At 36.0% G+C, this 21,902-nt stretch overlaps 2 protein-coding genes and 1 long non-coding RNA gene across 6 annotated transcripts; all 3 read right to left on the bottom strand.

The window, feature by feature from the left end:
- Positions 1-8,610: 8,610 nt before the first annotated feature.
- Positions 8,611-10,259, bottom strand: LOC148205154 (uncharacterized). 3 transcript variants are annotated; one of them, XR_015785043.1, is made up of 4 exons: positions 10,225-10,259; positions 9,768-9,864; positions 8,895-8,991; positions 8,611-8,700 (listed from the first exon to the last, which is right to left on the bottom strand). It is a non-coding gene; the product is annotated as an uncharacterized LOC148205154 (long non-coding RNA). The 3 variants fall into 3 exon arrangements; XR_015785040.1 differs by lacking the exon at positions 10,225-10,259 and adding an exon at positions 9,993-10,215; XR_015785041.1 differs by lacking the exon at positions 10,225-10,259 and adding an exon at positions 10,081-10,170.
- A 1,249-nt stretch (positions 10,260-11,508) lies between these two features.
- LOC124828638 (7-deoxyloganetin glucosyltransferase-like) lies at positions 11,509-13,565 on the bottom strand. The gene is made up of 2 exons (XM_047301994.2): positions 12,974-13,565; positions 11,509-12,560 (listed from the first exon to the last, which is right to left on the bottom strand). Exons 1-2 carry the CDS (start codon positions 13,479-13,481, stop codon positions 11,614-11,616), a joined length of 1,455 nt encoding a protein of 484 aa, XP_047157950.1. The 5' UTR covers positions 13,482-13,565; the 3' UTR covers positions 11,509-11,613.
- Positions 13,566-16,201: 2,636 nt separating this feature from the next.
- Positions 16,202-17,129, bottom strand: LOC148205153 (uncharacterized). 2 transcript variants are annotated; one of them, XM_088111584.1, is made up of 5 exons: positions 17,046-17,123; positions 16,863-16,967; positions 16,713-16,761; positions 16,537-16,632; positions 16,202-16,448 (listed from the first exon to the last, which is right to left on the bottom strand). In XM_088111584.1, the coding sequence occupies exons 1-5, from the start codon at positions 17,090-17,092 to the stop codon at positions 16,359-16,361; spliced, it is 387 nt and encodes a 128-aa protein (XP_087967710.1). In that variant the 5' UTR covers positions 17,093-17,123; the 3' UTR covers positions 16,202-16,358. The 2 variants fall into 2 exon arrangements, 1 of the variants encoding a protein (XP_087967710.1); XR_015785557.1 differs by having other exon boundaries at positions 16,537-16,759; positions 17,046-17,129.
- Positions 17,130-21,902: the final 4,773 nt, after the last annotated feature.

Below are 21,902 nucleotides of genomic sequence, written 5' to 3'. Positions count from 1 at the left end.
GTTGTCGGCATAAATAGATGCTTCACTACTTTCTGCATTGTAGAGGTTCCACACTAAGTTGTCGATTCCAAACCTAAATCATGTGATCACATTTCTAAATAAATTAATGTCGGACATCACCTCATACACAATAATAAAAAGAACAGAAAAATACGTGGGACTAACAAATACATAACAAAATTACACTAGATACTATTATAACATTTCACTAAATAACCTGATTTAAACAGAACTAGCTAACTTTTTAAGGTTTTTTTTTTCTTTCTATTTTTAACATGTATTCGAAGTAATAGAAAAGCAACGTTACCGTAAGTACATTGTAGGAATACAAAATCAAAGAATACTTTCTGTACTAATTAATAGTTATAAAAAGAAAAGAAGAAGGAAGTTTTGTTTCACATTTATAGTATGAAAAGTTACTAATTTTTTTTTTTCAAAATATATCCAATATCTTTTTTGAAAATTCTAATATATCCTCCCACGTTTTATTTTTTAAACTAGACATGTTTACTATATACGTTCAGTAATGGACTCTTATGAGGTCAAGTTGTCAATTGTGATTAGGGGTTTTGGCTCGACCATCAAGTTATGACATGTTTTTGTGCTTTTTATGCATTTGATTGAACATTTAGGGTGCTTCTATTCTTTGGCACATCCCTAACCTGACAGATAATAAAATGGAAGTCCAAGAAGTTGAAAAGCTATAATTAGCAAGATAAGAAAACAAAGCTCATGGTATTAGTTACCATTTACAATATATTTTCAGCAACATTACTTTCCAAAAGTTTTAAACATTTCATTGCCAGCAACATTAACAGCATAAATAAAAAATTTGTAAAAGAATCTAAAGAGTGTGTAGCAAGAGCACGAACTAAAGAGAGATTGAAACCACATCCTTAAATCACTTTCTCTTAAATAATGAGAATCATCATTCAAACAAAGTATTGAATTGTAATGCAGAGGAAGAAAAATAGAGAAGCAAAAATAGTTTGTATATGATCCCATATTTGCATAATGCAGATACAGATATTTATACATTAAGATTATAACAAAATTAGTTATAATTCTATCTAATCTACCAGTTATATCAACAGAATAATAACAAATAGAAATAATAACAAGCAAGATTTTAAATCCTAACAAGATATTAAATCATAACAAATATTAAATCCTAACAGCCCCCTCAAGCCGGAGAATGAATGTCAATCATTCCCAGATTGGAAACCAGAAATTTGAAAGTTGCGGGAGGAAGTCCTTTTGTGTAGATATCAACTAACTGACATGCAGAAGGAATCAGCAGTAGTTTAAGTAAGCCAGAAGAAAGTTTTTCCCTTACAATATGACAATCTATTTCAATGTGCTTCGTGCGTTCATGGAAAACCGGATTTGCAACAATATGAAGGGAAGATTTGTTATCACAGAACAAGACTATTGGTTGTTGAAAAGTTACGTGAAGATCCTGTAGAAGAAAAGTTAACCATTGAATTTCGCAATTAGTGGTGGCAAGAGCTCTGTATTCAGCTTCTGAGGAACTTTTGGATACAGTGGCTTGTTTCTTCGATTTCCATGAAATAAGTAAGGAGCCAAGATAGATAGAGTGACCAGTGATACTTCGTCTGGTATCAATGCAGCCTGCCCAATCATAATCACTGAAGCCTTTCAACTGTATGATGTTATTGTTGGGAAAGAAAATCCCTTTTCCAGGAGCACCTTTAAGGTATCTAAGAATCCTGGAAGTTGCTTGTTGATGATCTATGTTGGGATTTGAGAGAAATTGACTTAGTTGTTGTACTGCAAATGAAATATCTGGTCTAGTGCTGGTGAGATATAACAATCTACCAATCAATCGTCTATAAGAAGATGAAGCTGCATCATTTAGAGGTTGGCCAGAATTTGTGCTGAGCTTTGTATGATAGTCACAAGGAGTGGAAACAGGCTTAGAGTTTAAGTAACCTTCATCTTTGAGAATGTCCAAAGTATATTGTCTCTGGGAAATGGAAATACCTTCTTTGTTTCTAGCCACTTCAAGACCAAAAAAGAATTTAAGATTGCCAAGGTCTTTCATCTTAAATGTTGCGTCAAGAAGATGAGTAATATGAGTGATTTCTGTGAGATCATTTCCCTTGAGCACTATATCATCAACATAAACCACTAAAATAGTGACATTGGAATCAGAATGTTTGGTGAACAAGGAATGATCAGATGCAGATTGGAGAATGCCATTAGATAAAAGGAAATCAAATAAACGAGCATACCACTGTCTGCCTGTTTGTTTAAGACCATAAAGTGATTTTTGTAACTTGCATACTTGATTGGGTTTGATACAATTGAGCCCTGGAGGAGGTATCATATAAACTTCTTCATTTAATGTACCATGAAGAAAAGCATTATTAACATCTAGTTGCTTAAGATGCTAATTTTATGCTGTCGCAAGAACTATAACCAGTCTAACTGTTGTGATTTTAACCACTGGAGAAAATGTATCTAGGTAGTCTTGACCTTCAATTTGAGTGTAACCCTTGGTTACCAATTTGGCTTTATATCTTTCAATGCTTCCATAAGCCTTGTGCTTGATTTTGAAAACCCATTTGCGGCCTACAACAGTTTTGTCAATAGGTAAATCTGGCCAATGCAGCAAGCTCATCATCCATGGCTCTAACCCAAATGAGGATATTTGGATGCCTCAGAATAAGATCTAGGCTCAATGTTAGCAGAGATATGCATAATAAATCGATAATAAGGTGTTGCAAGTTTCTTATATGAAATGACAGGTAATAGTTGATGCATAAGAAGTTTCAAATTCAGATAGTCTTGAAGGTCTGTTTCTTTGTTGGGTGGATCTTCTAATGTTAGGAGCTAGTAGAGTGGAAGGTGAACTGGGTGGAGAAGGATGCGAAGGATCTATATGAGGTGTGGGCATACATTGGTCAATATAGAGCAAAGGTGGGTGGGTGAGAAGGTGGGAATTAGAAGTGGTGTATGAAGGTGATGAAGCCTTTTTTGTGTGGTTTATAGCCAAGAAAAATAGCAGGTAAGGCTCTTGGATCAAGTTTATGTCTATTGTTTGACAAGGTGTTGACAAAGCAAAGACAGCCAAAAACTTTAAGGGTGGTGATATCAAAAGGAGAACTGTATAATTGTTGGTGTGGAGAATGGTTATTTAGGAAAGGAGTGGGAAGGCAATTAATGAGGGTAGAGGCATGAATAAGAGCATAAGACCAAAAAATGTTTGGTAAGTGTGCTTGAAAAAGAAGAGAGTGGGTAACATTTAATAAGTGCTGGTGTTTTCTCTCAACTAAGCCATTTTGGTGGGGGGTTTCAACACAAGTTGTTTGGTGAACAATTCCACTATTTTTATAAAATTCGGCCATAATAAACTCAGTTCCATTGTCAGATCTAATGGTTAGGACCTTGGTTTTAAATTGTCTTTCAACATAGGTAATGAAAGATTGTAAATGTGACTGAGTTTCAGCTTTTGAGATTAAAGGAAACACTCATACATATATAGAAAAATCATCAACAATGGTTTAAAAATATTTATGACCATGAATGGAAGTAGCAGCACAAGAACCCCAAATATCAACATGTAATAAGGAAAAAAATAGAAGAAGCATGAGATTACTATGAGGAAAAGAAGGTTTTCTTTGTTTAGCCATATGACAAGGAGTACATATAAAAGAGTGATCAAAATTAATCACAGGATATAACTGATGCATTACATGTAACCTATCATGGGATGGGTGGCCTAATCTGTAATGCCAAATATTAATGGCTTCCTTATTACAAATTGTGGTGTTAATGGAGCTAAAAGAAGTCTTGAGTGTATACAATCCATCTTGTGCATCAACTATTCCAATCATCCTCTTGTTGTGTCTGTCTTGTATAAAACATTGATTGTCAAGAAATATTAGTTGACAATTATGGAATGTAGTAAGCTTGGAAACAGATATAAGATTGAAATTAAATTGTGGAAGATATAGGACATTAGAAATAGACAAAGAATCATTAATCTTTACTGTTCCAGAATATGAGGTTGTGGTTTGTTGTCCATTTGGTAGTTTTGTTGTGATGGGATCAATAGCCTTATAGGATGAGTATAGATTCAGGGAAGAAGATACATGATCACTGGCTCCTGAATCTATAATCCACATGACATAGTCTGTAGCATGAGAAATTGGTAGCACATTTCCTATAAAAGAAGTATTTGGAGAGAAAGTTGTACCAATTTGATTTATGTGGGAAGTAGTTGTAGAGGATCCCAATTGTGTTTGTTGTTGCAACAGGACTATCAAATGTTGATATTACTGAGGAATGATTTTTAACTCATTGGAGTCAGATACTTGAGTGTGATCAATGGGTCCTTCAGTGTTACTTGTGGCAGCATTGTTCACCATAATAGGTCTGTGCAGTTTATGCCCAGGAGGGTAACCATGCTTCTTAAAGCATTCATCAACAGTGTGTCCAGTGATATTGCAAAAAGTGCAAACCTTTAAGTTGTATGAACCTGAATTTGATCTTCCGCCAAAGCCTCTTCTATTTGATGAATAGCCTCGACCTCCTCTTATCCCTTTGTTGTATGAGGATCCTGAAGATCCTGATAGATAGTCATTCTTTTTGTAACAATTTTTAGCCGTGTGGTAATCTTTTCCACAGAATGTGCAAGATACCTTGTTAGTGGCATTTGTTGTAGCTGCAATTAACATACTCATATTACTCATGATAAGATTCTGATCAATGACAGCCATGAGTTGGTTTGGTAAAAAAAACGCAAAGAAATCAAGAAGGGGCAAGAACCGAATGAAGATCAGAGGCAAAGCAGAACTCTTCAATTGAAGAGCTCTGATACCATCTTAAATAATGAGAATCATTATTCATATCAAGTATTGAGATTGTAATGCAGAGAAAGAAAAATAGAGAAGCAAAAATAGTTTGTGTATGATCCCATATCTGCATAATGCAGATACAGATATTTATACATTAAGATTATAACAAAATTAGTTATAATTTTATCTAATCTACCAGCTATATCAACAGAATAATAACAAACAGAAATAATAATAAACAAGATTTTAAATCCTATCAAGATATTAAATCATAGCAAATATTAAATCCTTTTCAACTCGGGAATTATCGCAATTACAACAACATTGATGAGAACGGACCATTATGGTGGTTGCACAAAATCCCACGTGGCACCAATGATGTAAATATGAGGCACCATTGTGGAAAAGGACCTACTTGAACCGGTGGCTAGTTCGGTCCATAGTAAAGTAGAGAAAGAGAGATCCGAAACAAACACGAAAATGACAAAGTTAGAAGAGAAACAGAAATGAAAAATAGAAACACAAGCGGCGAAAATAAAAATTTAAGAAAAAAAAAGTGTGTAGATGAAAATAGAGTACCTTGATAGAAAAAGACACCTATTACATTGGTTTTTCATGTAATTGAAATAGGTTACCCATTAAAAACAGAAAAAACAAAACACTATTTTAAATTGATTACAAAGGATAATCGATGTAAAAATTAAAAACTACATCGATTCCTTATTTAACCACTAGTAAAAAAAAGCTATTTTAACGCGCTATATACGCCTCGATTTTACTGAAACCGAAGCGTATAAAAGCGCGGTGGCAATTTTGTAAATACTGAGTGATTATATGCCTCGGTTATTTTTGAACCGGTGCCTATGTCTTTTACTGTCTCGGGTAAAAGGACAACCAAAGCATAAAAGTCATGTCACTTCACCACTGCCAAGGAGTTTTTTTTCTGACAAAGCGCTATTACCTCGGTTCAACTCAGAACCGAGGCATAATATGCGTTATTGCTTCGGGTAGAGGCCCAACCGAAGCATAATGGGCTGCCCCTTTAGGTTAAAATCTGAAAAATCTGAAAAGACTTTCATCTTTCTCTCTCGCACGGGATTTTCTCTCGCACGCCTCTCTCATCTTTGCCTCTCCGTCGAGCCATCAAGATGGTGTCTGTCTCCCTCCGCCGGTGCTTCTTCCAAGGACTCCATGGTGCCTCCAGTTCTCTCGCTGTTGTCGCTTATTCTCCGATAACTGACACCGGTGCCTCTAGTTCTCACCGCGGCTCTAGTTCTCTCTGCTCTTCCTCCGATTCTTACTCAAACCCTCCCGCCAGACCCTCCCAACCCATCATCATCCAACCAGTTTCCTACCCTGTCAAGCCCAAATCCCCGCCGCTAGAACCCTCGTCGGAATCCTCACCACAACCTGTCGAACCGCAATCCCCCCGCCCGCCGTCGGACTCGCAGCGCGCATGGAGGCCAGATCTGTGGTCATCGTGAGCCTCCAATGCCAGATCTGTGGTCATCGTGAGCCTCCGGCCACCATCGCGCGTTTCTCCCCCAATGGCGAGTGGGTCGCCTCCGCCGACGCCTCCGGTACCGTCACGATCTGGAGCACGTGAAACGATCTCCGGCCGCATCGACCACCTTCAGTGGTCCCCCGACGGCCTCCGAATCATTGCCTGCGGCGAAGGCCTAGAATCTTCTCGAAACTTCTCTGTGTGTGTGTGATATTATGTTTGACTTCGTTTATACGTGTGTTGTTGTTCTTACTGAAACATGCTTTGAGTTCTTACTATGCTATGAACCCCCAAAATGAAGCCTTGAGTTCTTTGTATGCTTTCTGTGTTGTTGTTCTTACTGAAACAGGCTTATTGTTGGTTGACAGTGAAGAGATGATGCCTAAGCTTTGGGAACGTTAAAAGATCATTTCACAGTGAATAAATTAAAAAAAAAAACAAGTTACCGCCTCGGTTACCTAAAAACCGAGGCATAAACCATTCTTTTCTGACTCGGTTGATAACCGAGGCATAAAACCAATGTCTTATTACCTCGTCCGAATATGCTTCGGTTGTAAAACCGGTGCGTATAAATAAAACCAACCGGTGCCATATCCTCGTAATGCAGTAGTGAACCAATGTAATATATCATTTCATAATTAATGACCAAAATGTCACACTGTCATATTTTACACTGGCTTTCGTAAAAGCAGATGTAAAATCTTGTTATAGAAAGTTTAATTTGCATTAGTGATTATACTACATTTGTGTTCTGATGTAGTAATAAAGACAAATGCTCTTTTACATTTAATGAAAATTGATGTGTTGATGATTACAAACTTATTACAGATATAACAAACAGAACAATTAAAGCTTCGTTAATGTATGAATATGCAAAGCTTATAGCATTAATGTATGAATATGCAAAGCTTATAGCATAGTCCTTAGTTGTTGTTAGGTATTAGAAGAATAACTTTCTAGTGTATCATCTGCATTAGCAAGTAGGGAGATTCAGTGGCTATACGCCATGAATTGAAAGATGAAATTGCTTCATCTTAACAATACCTAAACTTTTGTTTTTATGCTTGTGGGTTTTGGGTTGATCAATTATAAATAAATTTTCAATTTTGAAGATGGTAATTTAGGAATTTATCAACAAAAATTCAAGACAAGATTGGTAACCCTAGACATTACTCAAAGAAAAGAGTTTATTATAATGATGTTTTCTCACTACAAAAATCTACATTTTTACTGGGGGTTATTTTTTCCATTTCCGGCGGTTTTAACCCCCGAAAAATAGGTTACCCGCGGTTAGGAAAAGTGCCGGAAAAAGCTGCGTCGCTAAGTAATTACCGGCGGTTTTCTCAAAACCGCCGGTACTAGCGGGGGTTTTGTCAAAACCGCCGGTACTAGCGGGGGTTTTGTCAAAACCGCCGGTACTAGCGGGGGTTTTGTCAAAACCGCCGGTACTAGCGGGGGTTTTGTCAAAACCGCCGGTACTAGCGGGGGTTTTGTCAAAACCGCCGGTACTAGCGGGGGTTTTGTAAAAACCGCCGGTACTAGCAGGGGTTTTACGAAAACCGCCGGTACTGGTGAGGGTTCAAGTTTTCTTACACATTGTTGGTTGATAGTAAGCTTCCTTGTAGCCATATTAACAGCCTGGAATTATATATTGAAGTCATCAAGGTTTTTAATAATATTAGAGCAATACGAGAATCAACTATCTTCCTTTACCAGTAAATTTACATCAAATCGTTAAAATCCTAACTTGAGGGGTGTTTTATCACTAACAAACACAATCACAAAAATGTAGAAAATTAATCTCAACATTCACAACCACTCAATCAAATTATTCCAACTCTTCAAAAGGAGGATTCTTCAGCCATCACCCTACTTATATTATTATTATCACTGTTATCGCATTCTTTTATTCTCAAGCTAGTTGTTTCTCAAAAATTTAATTCACTACATCACCTAGAATCATTAAAATGATATATAAATTATAAAATTCAATGAAACCTACACTTCACATACTTATTATCTTACCTTCTAGCACTGAACCATCACGAGAACCTTTATATGCTCATTTGCAGGCGGCTTCATTTCCTTCAGAAGCATATATGAGAAAATCCACTAAAATGTGTTTCTTTCACTTTCGTTATAATTGATTTGAGATTCTCTACTTTTGCAAAAACCTCAGTTACCAAACTCTATTCTTTCTGAGGTTTTGCATTCACGATTCACTAACATCCTTATACATAAATAACAATTCCAAGAATTGAAGGTAATTACCTCTATGAGAGGAAGCAAGAGGCGTCTAGTGAAGTCACTGATGGGCTGTTTAGCGTTGCCTAACCTTTCAACGACAACGGAAGCGAACACATTCAATTGGAGCTTGAAGTGGTCGCCAGCAAGAATCATCCCATCCAACATTCACACAATTAGGCATATTAAAAATGCATGTCTTTGCATAATGTATTTACGATTCCCCAAAATCAAAGAGTGTTTAAGTAGCGTTCAAAGTGTGAATCAGTTTTCGAGTAAAAAAACAACCAAAATTGAATTAAAAGATTACTGGAATTTGGTACCTTCAAAGGAACAGTGAAGAAGAAAAGCAGACATGCATGTGATGACCACAAAAGTGCCCTAGAAAACAAGTACCCTTTCTCTCTAAGCTTTCATTTCCTACAGCAAAAACATTATATAATTAAGTGAAATAATAATAATAATAATAATAATAAGCTTAAAAGAGAGCTTCCATGTTGAAGCATATTAAAAGAGAGCTACTAAGAAGATGTTTTATTAGAATGACATTTAACTGATATATGTTTTCACAGTTTGTTTTTGTTTATCAGTTAATGGCACATCTTTTTTATTCACACATCTCATAATGTATACTTTACATGTGTTTTCACAAAGGATTCGTGCTAGGACATCAACCAGTTTATACTAGAGTATCAATGCCTTATACTTAACAAAGAAGTTTATAACCTGGAAAAATGGCCTTATTTTGATGCAGTGCTCACTATGAAGTTATCATTTAGAGGTAATTTAGTTTTCTTAAAAGAATAAAAAGAACACAATTAAAATTGGTGAAGCTATGTAATTGAAGAAAAGAAGAAAAGAAACAAAAACATGATATAAGTGCTCTGATGTAAAAGAAAAAATTCAAATTTACAACAAAAAGATTCGAATTCTGGAAAATTTCAAAACAAAGCTATCAAAATGAATGAAGAGGACTAATTTTAATGCCAAATTCCCATTCCTTGCTGAATTTAAGAATTTTAAAAATCTAGTTTATCTATTCTAGGTTTGAAAATCTTAATGAATGAGTGTTGCGTAAAGTTAAGGCTATGCATGATTTAGATGGTTGGAAAAACCATATAAAAAGTTCCAGACATTCATTTGTACCATTGCTTACATATTTTATAAATTAAAACTAATGTTTTTTCTTACCATACCTTGTCAAAATATAAAAACATAATATACACCGTGCAAACCTCCTGAGACAGAGTACCCACTGTTGGCACCACCAAATTTTCCACCAGCGTGCAAGACCTGCAAAGTTCAAAGGAGTAAATAACTGTTATCCAAAAAGATCAAGTACATAAAATATCTTTGCGAAATTGCTTTTGATATAATACGAATTGCAAAAATAAAAGAGCATAAACATAGAAATCACAAACCTGAAGGAGATGATCTTTAGAAACGATGAATAATATTAGGTTAGAGTGAAAAATGAAGATATAGATAGAGAGACAGATGAATACATACCTAGTGTGAATTGAAATGGGAAGTAAAAGAGGAAGGAGAGGAACTAAGTATTAGGAATCGGAGGCTCAAGCAAGAGGAAAAGAACACAAACAATAATCTAATTGAAGAGATAAGATGAAGATTGAAGAGATAAGATGAACATACCAGAGAGGATTTGAGTTGGAGGGGTTGGAAACGGGAGTGCTAAAATTCGCCTCAACAGAGTCCTCGCTGCCTCGACCTTGCCGCATCGACGTCGACGCTCAGCCCAAGCAGGGGAAGGCACAAAGCAGAAACGAACACGAAGCAGAGGGGAAATATTGTGATGTAGGAAAGGGGTTTGGCAGAAAATTTGATGAAGACAACGGGGAGAGATGCTCCACGAACACGTAGCAGGGGAAGATTTTGATGAAGGCAGCGGAGAGGGAGGGAGGGAATTAGGGTTTAGATTTAGGGAATTAGAAATGAAGGTGCGGGAAAAGAAGGTGAACAATAAGGATGGCCGAAAAATTATTCAAAATAAAAAGCCACCTGCGGTTATAAGCATAAACCGCGGAACTTATTCGGAGTTTTCCAAACCGCCGGAAACAAACCCCTCTTAAAATTACTTATTTTTGTAGTGTCTCTTTTGACGTTATGCAAAAATTCATATATAGATATTAGTCATGGTTGATGAGTTTAACCTTTAGCTAGAACAAAAGGACATTGTGATTGCATTCTTATATGGATGATGAGGAGACCATCTACACGAAGCAACCAAAATGATTTGAAGTAGAAGATAAGAAGGATTGTATATGGTCCGAAAAAGTCCTCAAAGCAATGGAATAATCATTTTGATAAAGTTCATGAATAATATTAGTTTTAAACATATTAGGTATAATACTTGGATATACTTCCGGTTTCTTGCAAAAGGTCTTTCCGTAGTATTGATGAGTTCATTAATTAATAATATTAGTTTTAAACATATTATGTATAATAATTTCTTGCAACAAGGTCTTTTCATAGTATTGTTGTTGTATATTGATGACATTTTGATAATTTAATATTAAAAAATAATAAAAATTAAGGGTGAACTGAACAGTAAATTTGATAAGAAGGATTTGGAGTTGCTAGAAAGAGGATTGATATATATTAGAAAAATATCATTATTTAGTTAGATTGCATTATACTACGCCAGGAAAAGGAAAGTACAATAATAAGTTTTTCTTTTGTTTGTTTAAGGTTTTAGTATTTTTTTTTTAGAATTACATCTTTTTTCTCAAAATGGTAAATAAGTCTAACATATCAAACTCCTTTTGATTTTCCAAGTCAAGTATCCATCTACTGAATGTCCCGAAACAGGATGGTGAGTTAATCTTATGCTATTCTTTCAGCAATTCTTTGATGTTCTGATAGATATATATTAACAAAATCCTACTCACACCTCAACTACTAAGAAGAGAAAAAGAATTAAACATTTTTCAAATTCAAAATGAATTAAACATTATTCTTCAGATAAATTCACACTGTACTTCTTTTTCGAAATATAAAATACATGTAAAGCAACGAACTAATCTAAAACTGATTTATAACATTTTTGTCGAGAAGAACTTGACGAATCATGTTGTCCAAATTAAGAAATGAAGTTCCGTAGGGGCCAGAAGCAGCACTTTTTGCCAATTCCTTCCATTGCAGGGCTTTCTCTTTCATCTCCTTACCCTTTTCACCATCCATCAACTCCTTCACAAGGCTCTCTATTTTGTCTCTCTTAACATCTTCAATCTCCAACCCAACCCCCCACTCTTTGCAGGAGAACCTGCAATTGGTCTGTTGCTCCGCAAAGAAAGGCCAACATATCATTGGAACACCAGCACACAAACTTTCTAAGGTCGAATTCCAACCACTGTGTGTCAAAAACCCTCCAATCGCAGGGTGATTCAGCACCTCCTCTTGAGAACACCAACTGGACAAAAGGCCTCTATTTTTTGTTTCTTTCACAAACTCTTGAGGTAAAACAGCATTTTCACCAGCCACAAGATCTGGTCTTATGACCCATAAAAAGCTTTTGTTGCTGTTACCAAGTCCCCATGCAAACTCAACCAGTTGCTCAGCAGTCATAACTGCGATGCTCCCGAAATTCACATAAACAACACTGTTAGGTTCTTTGGTGCCGAGCCACTCCATGCACTCAGTTTCCTCCTTCCAGAGATTGGACTCTATTGCATTCAGTTTTTTGTCATCAACACTCTTCACAAGTAAATTCAAAGGACCTATGGAATAAACAGGAGGCAAAATAGACGAGAACGCTTCCAACACATCATGCTCTAAGGTATCAAACGTGTTCAAAAGTATCGCAGAAGCTCTTCGAGCCCTCTTGCACTCCCCTTGCACGAAATCAAGCATAAGATCATTTGAATCTGTGGTCCTAATAAAACTAGGAATATCCTTCAATCGAATTTCCTTGATGCCTGGTATCCAATCGATGGTACTCTCCAAATACCCGTTCGTGACATCACTTGAGTCTACATAGCAAACACACAAAAGTTATAACTTACTAAATTTAAATAACATAAATACCAAACATATAAAAGATCACGTAAGAGTAATGGTATTTTGAAAGTCTTTATTTTGTATATTATTATAATATGTATATACACACATATATTGATGCTTCAAAACTATTAAAACAAATTTTTAAATAAAATCATTTAACAATTCTTTCTGAAAAAAAAGACTGAAAGGTATACTTAACTGTCGTATTGACGGTTAGACACACAATACATATACTAAATACGTCAGTTTTAGGGGTTGAGTGGACAAATAATTACCCTCATGAAAATAAAATAAAAAAATTCATAAAATGAGTATGGTTCCAAAAATTTATGCACATAAAATGAGGTAACATGGATCATTAAATAAGATTAGGGCAAATTACCTTTCAGCGGTGTTATGCCCTTTTGAATGAATTGTTCGTATTGAACATAACACATGAAGCCACATGCACTGGTTGTCCAAAACAGGACCTCAGGGACACCCAATTCTTGGGCAGCATCAACGGTGAAGCTCATGACGCCGTCAGAAACTATGCAGGTCACCGGAGGGGCATCTGAGTTATTAACCTTAGCGAGAAGGTTTCTGAAGTGAGGGAGGCAAGTTCTTCTGGTGGAGTCACAGAGGGAGGGAATATCCTGTGTGACATCCACATCAGAGTCGGGTAGACCATCGGGGATGGTTTCAAAACGAAATGAAGGGAGACCATTAAGGGAAGAAGTCCCTCTGGATTTGAGAAGGCGTCTGTGGTTGTACTCTGTGTTAACAAAGGTTATGTGGAAGCCATTGAAGTGAAGGAGTTTTGCTAGCTTTAGCATTGGGTTTATGTGACCCTGAGCTGGGTATGGAATGCACACGGCATGGGGTTTATTCATTGTTCCCAAAGAACCCATCTTTGTTATCTCTTCCTTAGATTGCACTTGTGTATGAAAAACAATATGCAAGTGGTAGCTGCATCCAACTCGGCTATCAAACGTTTGATTTTATAGTGGAACGATGGCGGTGGTCGTTTTCAAATTAATGTCGATAGCTCCTAGGTACGACTTCAACTTCAACACCACAATCATAATCATATTGGAGAGGTGGATCTTAAGGAGGAGTTGCTTGCGTACATGCCTCTTGTAACATCCACTTTTTAGGAATATTTAATACAGAACCAACTTTAAAATAATACTTTTATTTATATATAACAATGGTATTGTTTGACATATGTTTCCTATTGCTTTGCTTTTGTCGTGACGTGTGACATGGGAGATGAGGTGGGTTTCGAGATATTTTTTGTTTTGAAAAAGTTTTAATCGAGTTAAGAAAATAAAGATGCTGTAAATATACAAAATAATGCTATACATAAAATACTATAAAATGTGATGGTATATTAATTTATATAAATAGTATTTTTAACATATATTCGACAAATTAAATTAGATCTCTTTAATAATAATAATTTAATATAACTTTACATTAATATCATTTTAGAAAACACGATCATACAAACTCAATAAAAATACATTTATAGTTCTTCTAGAGTTTTTTTTTTCAAATTTAAAGTAAAAATTAAGAATTATTTAATAAAAAATAAAAATTATATTTTATTAAAATCATGTCACTAAATATAGCTATTTTTTTTTCTAGTGTATTAAAAACTCGTTTTCTTAAATTGGTAAATAAGTTTTAATAATGCCTCCACCCACAAATCAATCTAAAAGTCGTAAAGTTTGACTGGCAGAGCATGTGCTCCCGAAGTTAATTGAAATGAACAATCGTCATCTTGACCTCATGGGATTGAATGATAGCTTTTCTGATGAAAAACAAGTAAGAATTTGAACCAGAAGATAAATAGTGAGAGAATGAAAAAGAAAATAATAAAAAATAAAATCATTCATAAATCTATCTTTTTTATATTTTCTAATAATTAAGTGTCTAGCTTTTTTTGTCTCCGTTTCTACACTTTACATCTTTGAAAACAAACACCTCATGTATTTGCACAATTTTATTTTCGTCAAATATTAGTTGTTGTAGAAAGCAATTTATATGAACCTTTTCACTAAATTATATTCGTCGGTACATTTTTCCATTTTCCTATTTTATATTTCTTTTTACACCAAAATAGGATACACTTTCATTTAAGACCTGTACTTGTTGTCATTGGTGACGAGAACAAATAAAAAATATATAAAAAAAGTGATTCAATAATTGAAAAATATTATTAATTGATAATGCTGCCGTGAACAGTGTAGAAGATTTGACGATCATGAAGGTTTGATTATTCTTTTCATTCTCCAAACTCAATTGCGTTTTGATTAACAGAACTAAAGTCAAAAGTGAGTTTATAAAAAATGATAAATGAAGTAAAAAACAAAGCAAATGGCGTCTGTGCTGTCACACCGACGCCTATTAAGATTCTGTATGTTTAACGCCGGCTATTAAAGGGAGGACCGACACGTTAAACTATCAATTACAGGCTTTCTTCACTGTTAACGATCAATGTCTTTTAAATATATTTAAATTTTACTTACAATATAATTAAAGTTTAAATTTATTTCAACCCGTGAGAAGCTTATAAATTTTATGTTTAATCTCGAATTATTTTTTACCTTAATGACGAAATATTTAGAGATTTTCTATTTTGTGCCAAAACAACTGTTTATTAGAATTTTATTTTCATTATTTTTTAAATTTTTAAATAATTTTAAAATGTTTTTAGAATTTTATGTGTTATAAAGTTTTATTAAAGATTAAATTAATTATTAACATATTTTTCTTTCACTCTTTAATTGATTAATTTTTGTTCATATTTTTTACGATTTTAGTTAATATAAGATTTATTCATTTTTAGGTATTTAATGTAATTTTTATTTTACTAAATTATTTTTTTTTTATAATATTATTTAAGTAGTTAATCAACTATGAATCATGATGTCATGTGTACTTATTAATTTTTTAAAAAAAATTCTGAATTTAAAAAATTATTTACAAGTTAATATTGTATCGTTGTCACATGTAATGTATAATGTTAAAATATAATTCAAATAAAATTAGACAATCAAATATACAAAGAAATTTCATCTTTCTAGAAACACTAGTGCAGAAAGGGGTTTTAACGTCCGATATTTTGGCCTTTTGACGTCCGGCGTACGCCCGACGTTTATGTGGGTGACGTCGCTCAGACGTCCGTTGTGGCAGGACGGACGTCTCTGTAAACGTCCGTTGTGTCAGCACGGACGTCTACATGAACGTCCGTTGTGGCAGGACGGACGTCTCTGTAAAACGTCCGTTGTGTCAGCACGGACGTCTACATGAACGTCCGTTGTGTCATGACGGACGTCGACATGAACGTCCGTTGTGTCAGGAGGGACGTTTACATGAACGTCCGTTGTGTCTGGACGGACGCCTATATAAACGTCCGTTGTGTCTGGACGGACGTCTATATATACGTCCGCCTCCTCCCCCCTGACGTCTACCTTGCTGAAATGTTTTAGGTAGGAGCTGGGGGTGGACGTCCGTGTGTGCACTGACAGACGTCTGTAGACGTCCGACTGTGCACTAACGGACGTCTACTGGGCGTTTTTTTTTTAAAAATTAGTTTATTTTTTCAATAAAACCACACCTGAAAAGCAGAAAAATGTCCCAGAACAATTTTGCAATAATATAAAAATGCGTTTTATATAAACAAAGTTCTACTTAATGTGGAGTTCAATCCACTACCAAACTATCAACATAAAACTTAAACTAAAAAACTAAACAATGTTCAACAAGAAATATAACTATTCCTAACTCCATCTTTGCAGAAGATAAGCGGTCCACTCCTGCCTTATCTGTTTAATTGTGTCTTCTGTAATAGGCGATGTAGTCTTGAAGCGCTGCAAAATTCAACAAAGATTCATTATTGTTTCATATATAGTTGTAGATGAATATGATTTGTAATGTATTGAAGGTATACATCATTACCTCATTCCAGTCATCTGTAATGACTGCTCGAATGATGGTCTTAATCCAACACATCACATAGAAGCCACATTCCCATGAATCTACCTGGTGGTTACACTAAAATAACAAACTAAATAGTTAAGAATTTAGATCATTCAATAACATAAATGAAAAGGAAACGTTAAATGACTTACAACCTTTGGATACAAAACTTGAACCAGTTGACCACGAGATTTACCAATAACTCTGTACAGATTGAAAACACAAAGTATAATTAATATGACTATTTTATCATAAAAGTTGAAGGTGAACATCAAATTCAAAGTCATTTTTGGAGAAACACTTACCCTTGAAGCATGGTTCTCAACTCAGTTTTCATCCTCCTGTGCAACGAACAAAAAAATATAATTTTACATTGTTTGGGAAGGATTACCATCAGCTGCCAGTGCGACCTATCACGAAGGACAAATAGTTATTCAACTAATTAACGAAACTATAATAATAAACTGACCACATATAACAACACCTACCCGTCAATGTATGGCACAAGGTATACGTCTCTTTTTGACTCATCCATCCATGTTTGCAAATAATCTTGTCTGTTTTGAAGTGTGTTACCAGATTTGATACTTATATAATACACAACTAATACAGATATATTCAAAAGCCAATTACGCAGTCACATTTTACAGTAAAAAACGTGCATTCACAAAACTCAATTACATGCATACAAAAAAATTTCAACCAACAAGCTAACCTGGAAAGTAGATTCGAAATGAAAATGATGAAAACGGACGAGTGAACGGCCTAAAACGCAGTCCAAAAACAGTCAAAGAAGCCTCCAAGAACACGCAAGAGTCTACAAAAAAACGGACCGAAAACGATTTTTAATCGGTTCAAATCAAAGGTATTTCATCACAGAGCAATGTAATCGGATTGAAAATGAATTTAAACGGTCCAAAAACGAGAAAACTCACCTGGAAATCAATGGCGCAGCAGCGTTTTGCGGAGGAAGACGATGAACAGTGCGTTTCCAAACGTTAACTGGTCACTGGTTCGCGGGAGCACGATATTATACTCTTAGACGTCCGGCGAGCTTGTGGACGGACGTCTATAAGAGTATAGACGTCAGGTTCGTCACTAATGTGACGTCTTTGATGATTTAAAAATGATATTCGCGGGTGGGTTTAAACGTCCGTCCTTGGGTGCGCCGACGTCTGTAATATGATAAACGTCCGTTTTGGGGAGCTGACGTCTATTATATTGAACAAACTGAACGTTTCAACTCCCCATGGCAGATCCTCAACGTCCGTCCTACGAGGGCTCTGACGTCTATAATAGTATAAACGTCGGGCCCCGCATAAGGGACGTCTCTAGACCTGAAGAGAATTAAATATCCAACCACCCATGTCAGTACATTAAACGTCCGTTATACGGGCTCGGACGTCTATAATATTATAGACGTCCGAGCCCTCGTAGGACTGACGTTGAGGGCCTGAAGAGAATTAAATATCCAACCACCCTGTCAGTACCTTAAACGTCCGTTATAGGGGCACGGACGTCTGTGTTTATTATAGACGTCCGAGCCCTCCCAAAACGGACGTGTAAGTTCCCTACTTGGGAAATTGAAACGTTCAGCCTCGTAGACGTCCGTCCCCCTGAGACGGACGTCTAAGGGCTGCAATGGGTATAAACGTTCAACTATAAACGTTCAGCCTTTTAACGTCCGTCTCCGAGGACGGACGTTCGCTAGAGTATAAACGTCCGTCTCGGCCAGGGACGGACGTTCAAAGCCTGCAAATGGTTTTCACTGTTCAGCCAAATGAACGTCCGTTACTGAGGACGGACGTTCACTCAAGTATAAACGTCCGTCTCGGCCAGGGACGGACGTTCAAAGCCTGCAAATGGTTTTCACTGTTCAGCCAAATGAACGTCCGTCACTTAGGACGGACGTTCACTCAAGTATAAACGTCCGTCTCGGCCACGGACGGACGTTCAAAGCCTGCACATGGATTTTCACTGTTCAGCCTAATGAACGTCCGTCAATTAGGACGGACGTTCACTCAAGTATAAACGTCCGTCTCGGCCAGGGACGGACGTTCAAAGCCTGCACATGGATTTTCACTGTTCAGCCCAATAAACGTCCGTCACCTAGGACGGACGTTCACTCAAGTTTAAACGTCCGTCTCGGGCAACGACGGACGTTCAAAGAGCTGATAGGTGTTTACTAGTTCAGCCTATTAAACGTCCGTCCCCCAGGACGGACGTCCATAACATTATAAACGTCCGTCGCGACCAAGGACGGACGTCCAAAGGGCTGACCCGTGTTCACTTTGTTCAGCCTATAAACGTCCGTCTCCAAGGACGGACGTTCATAACATTATAGACGTCCGGCTAGCCCCAGGACGGACGTCTACAGTTCCACTTATTTACTAATATGCCACCGGTCAATTATATACGTTGGGGCTTTTGTGGACGGACGTCTATTGGGAGACGTTAAAACCCCTTTCTGCACTAGTGAAAATAAATTTAAATAAAGAAATTCATCTTTCTAGAAAAAAAATTTAAACGAGTTCCATGAAAGTATAACTTTTAAAAATTATTTTAAATTAATTTCAATTTCATAGATCTAAATGAAAAAAATGTAAAAAATTCTTCAATTATTAATATTTCTTTTATTAATAATTTTATTTTAATCACTTAAATTTTAGAAAAAAAAATCAAATAAAATTTAATAACATAAATTAGGAAAAAATATTGTTTTCTAAATTGATACGTTATATTTATATCCACTCCCGTTAACGAATGAATAATTAAAATACTCATATCAATTAACATTCAGCGAATTTTATCTACAAATATTCACATATACAAATTTGTTTTATCATCTCTTACCATTATATTCCAACACTAAATTCTCTCAGTAGACCAGAATCTCAAAACACCTCTCCTACATGTTACATAATGTAAATAAAAATTCCTTGTCTAACATGAAAAATACACAAATAAATTAAAAATAATATAAAATACATAATACACCGATAATAAGGATTAGTCCACTTACAAAAATGTATAATGGACAAAAGAATTCTAATTAGGAAAAAAAAACAAGAAACTCCAAAATTAACCATCAAACATAAACATAATGAACACTCCATCCCCAAAACTCTGCTAACCAGTTATTTTAATCCCAAACCTAAGAAGAAAAATAAGTTTTGACACTTAACCAAAAACCAAAAGAATATTCAATGCAACATGACACTTCCTTTATAATTCAAGTAACTTCTAAGTAGAGAGTCCTAGTCCACCATGAACTCTACAACGAAGAAACGACGCCACAAAACTTTATAGGCTAGAACGTCTACGCATAAATTTCCAAATTGCATTACCACAAAAATAATGACATTGTTCTCGCAACCAAATATAACATTTAAATAAGGCCTAATTAGTAATTTTTTCCTTAGATTTATTACATATTTTGGTTTATATATATATATATATACATTTTTTATATAAATAAATTTTAATATGTTTTAAATCAAATTAATTTGATATATTTTATTAAATTGACGTCAACTCTATTTAAAAATTATTATATGTCAAAATGTAAAAGGTTTGCCGTATAATTGGTTGAATTACCAAAATTTGAAGCATACGTGTTAAATCAGAAAAGTCTCGAAATAGAAAATAATTCATATTTTCACACGTGACAATTTTTAAATTATATTAATACCAATTTAAAACACGTTAACTTTACTTAATCAATGCTAAGTCGTAATTAAGTAAACGAAAAATATAAGAATAAAAATAAATCATATAATTAAATACAAATTGAATTACTAATTAAATATTAAACTAATCTTAAATCAATCCTGACTTCAATAATTATAATCAAATAATTGTTATGTTGTTATCTTGTTAGACAACTTAAAAACATTGAAAAATAAGTTACAAAAATAAGATGATTTATCATTAAAATTGTTTCGGTAGATATTTTTGGGACCGAGAGACTAACCTGCTGACGTGTCTGGGCCGCTCGCTCGCCTCCAAACTCCTGCTATTGGCCGATCGGTGTTGACACAAACCGATCGGTCTCCTTCTTGACGAGGGAGGATGTACCTGCAAAAGGTACTCCGACGCCCAAGTTAGGCGTGTGATTTGAAGAGCCTCGGCTCTTGGTTGAATATTTAGTGAATGATTATCACTATTGAATATTTGAGAGTAGCGCAGAGTGAATAATGCGTAAGTGGAACGTACCTGGCTTTTGGCCCTGGCTTTGTATTTATAATTTATCTCATGGATCCTGAGCTGATATAAGCCCAATAAAATATAAACAGAATAAGATATAAACAGATTACCTGAATATCCGGTTGGTTGTTTGTAACCACTCGGTTAATATTTTATACTATACATTATGCCCCCCAAGTCCGAGTTAAGCGGTTGGCTTTAGCCGTGGTTAACTATAGGACTGATGAGTTTGAGGGAGGCTGTGTTGGCGGAATTGAAAGCGTTTTACCGCTCGACTTTCAACATTAACCGAGCGGGATTTACCGCTCGTCCTGCAATAGGAACCGAGAGGAATTTACCTCTCGGTCTTCTACGTTAACCGAGAGGGCTTTACCTCTCGACCCTCGACATTAACCGAGCGGGATTTACCGCTCGTCCTTCAACATGAACCGAGAGGGATTTACCTCTCGGCCTTCGACTTTAACCGAGAGGGGTTTACCTCTCGACCTTCGACATTAACCGAGAGGGATTTACCTCTCGACCTTCTACTTTTACCGAGAGGGATTTACCTCTCGACCTTCGACATTCACCGAGAGGGATTTACCTCTCGACCTTCCACTTTAACCGAGAGGGGTTTACCTCTCGACCTTCGACTTTAACCGAGAGGGGTTTACCTCTCGACCTTCGACATTAACCGAGAGGGATTTACCTCTCGACCTTCCACTTTAACCGAGAGGGGTTTACCTCTCGACCTTCGACTTTAACCGAGAGGGGTTTACCTCTCGACCTTCGACATTAACCGAGAGGGATTTACCTCTCGACCTTCCACATTTACCAAGAGGGGTTTACCTCTCGACCTTCAACATGAACCGAGCGGGATTTACCGCTCGTCTTTCAACATGAACCGAGAGGGATTTACCTCTCGGCCTTCGACATTAACCGAGCGGGATTTACCGCTCGTCCTTCAACATGAACCGAGAGGGATTTACCTCTCGGCCTTCGACTTTAACCGAGCGGGATTTACCGCTCGTCCTTCAACATGAACCGAGAGGGGTTTACCTCTCGACCTTCGACTTTAACCGAGAGGGGCTTACCTCTCGACCTTCGACATTAACCGAGAGGGATTTACCTCTCGACCTTCTACTTTTACCGAGAGGGAT

This window comes from Vigna umbellata, chromosome 1, assembly GCF_029865625.1.
Source record: "Vigna umbellata cultivar VRB3 chromosome 1, Vumbellata_1.0, whole genome shotgun sequence".
Classification (NCBI taxonomy): Eukaryota; Viridiplantae; Streptophyta; class Magnoliopsida; order Fabales; family Fabaceae; genus Vigna; species Vigna umbellata.
Note: the sequence above shows the minus strand (reverse complement) of the source record. Positions and strands in the feature narration are given on the sequence as shown.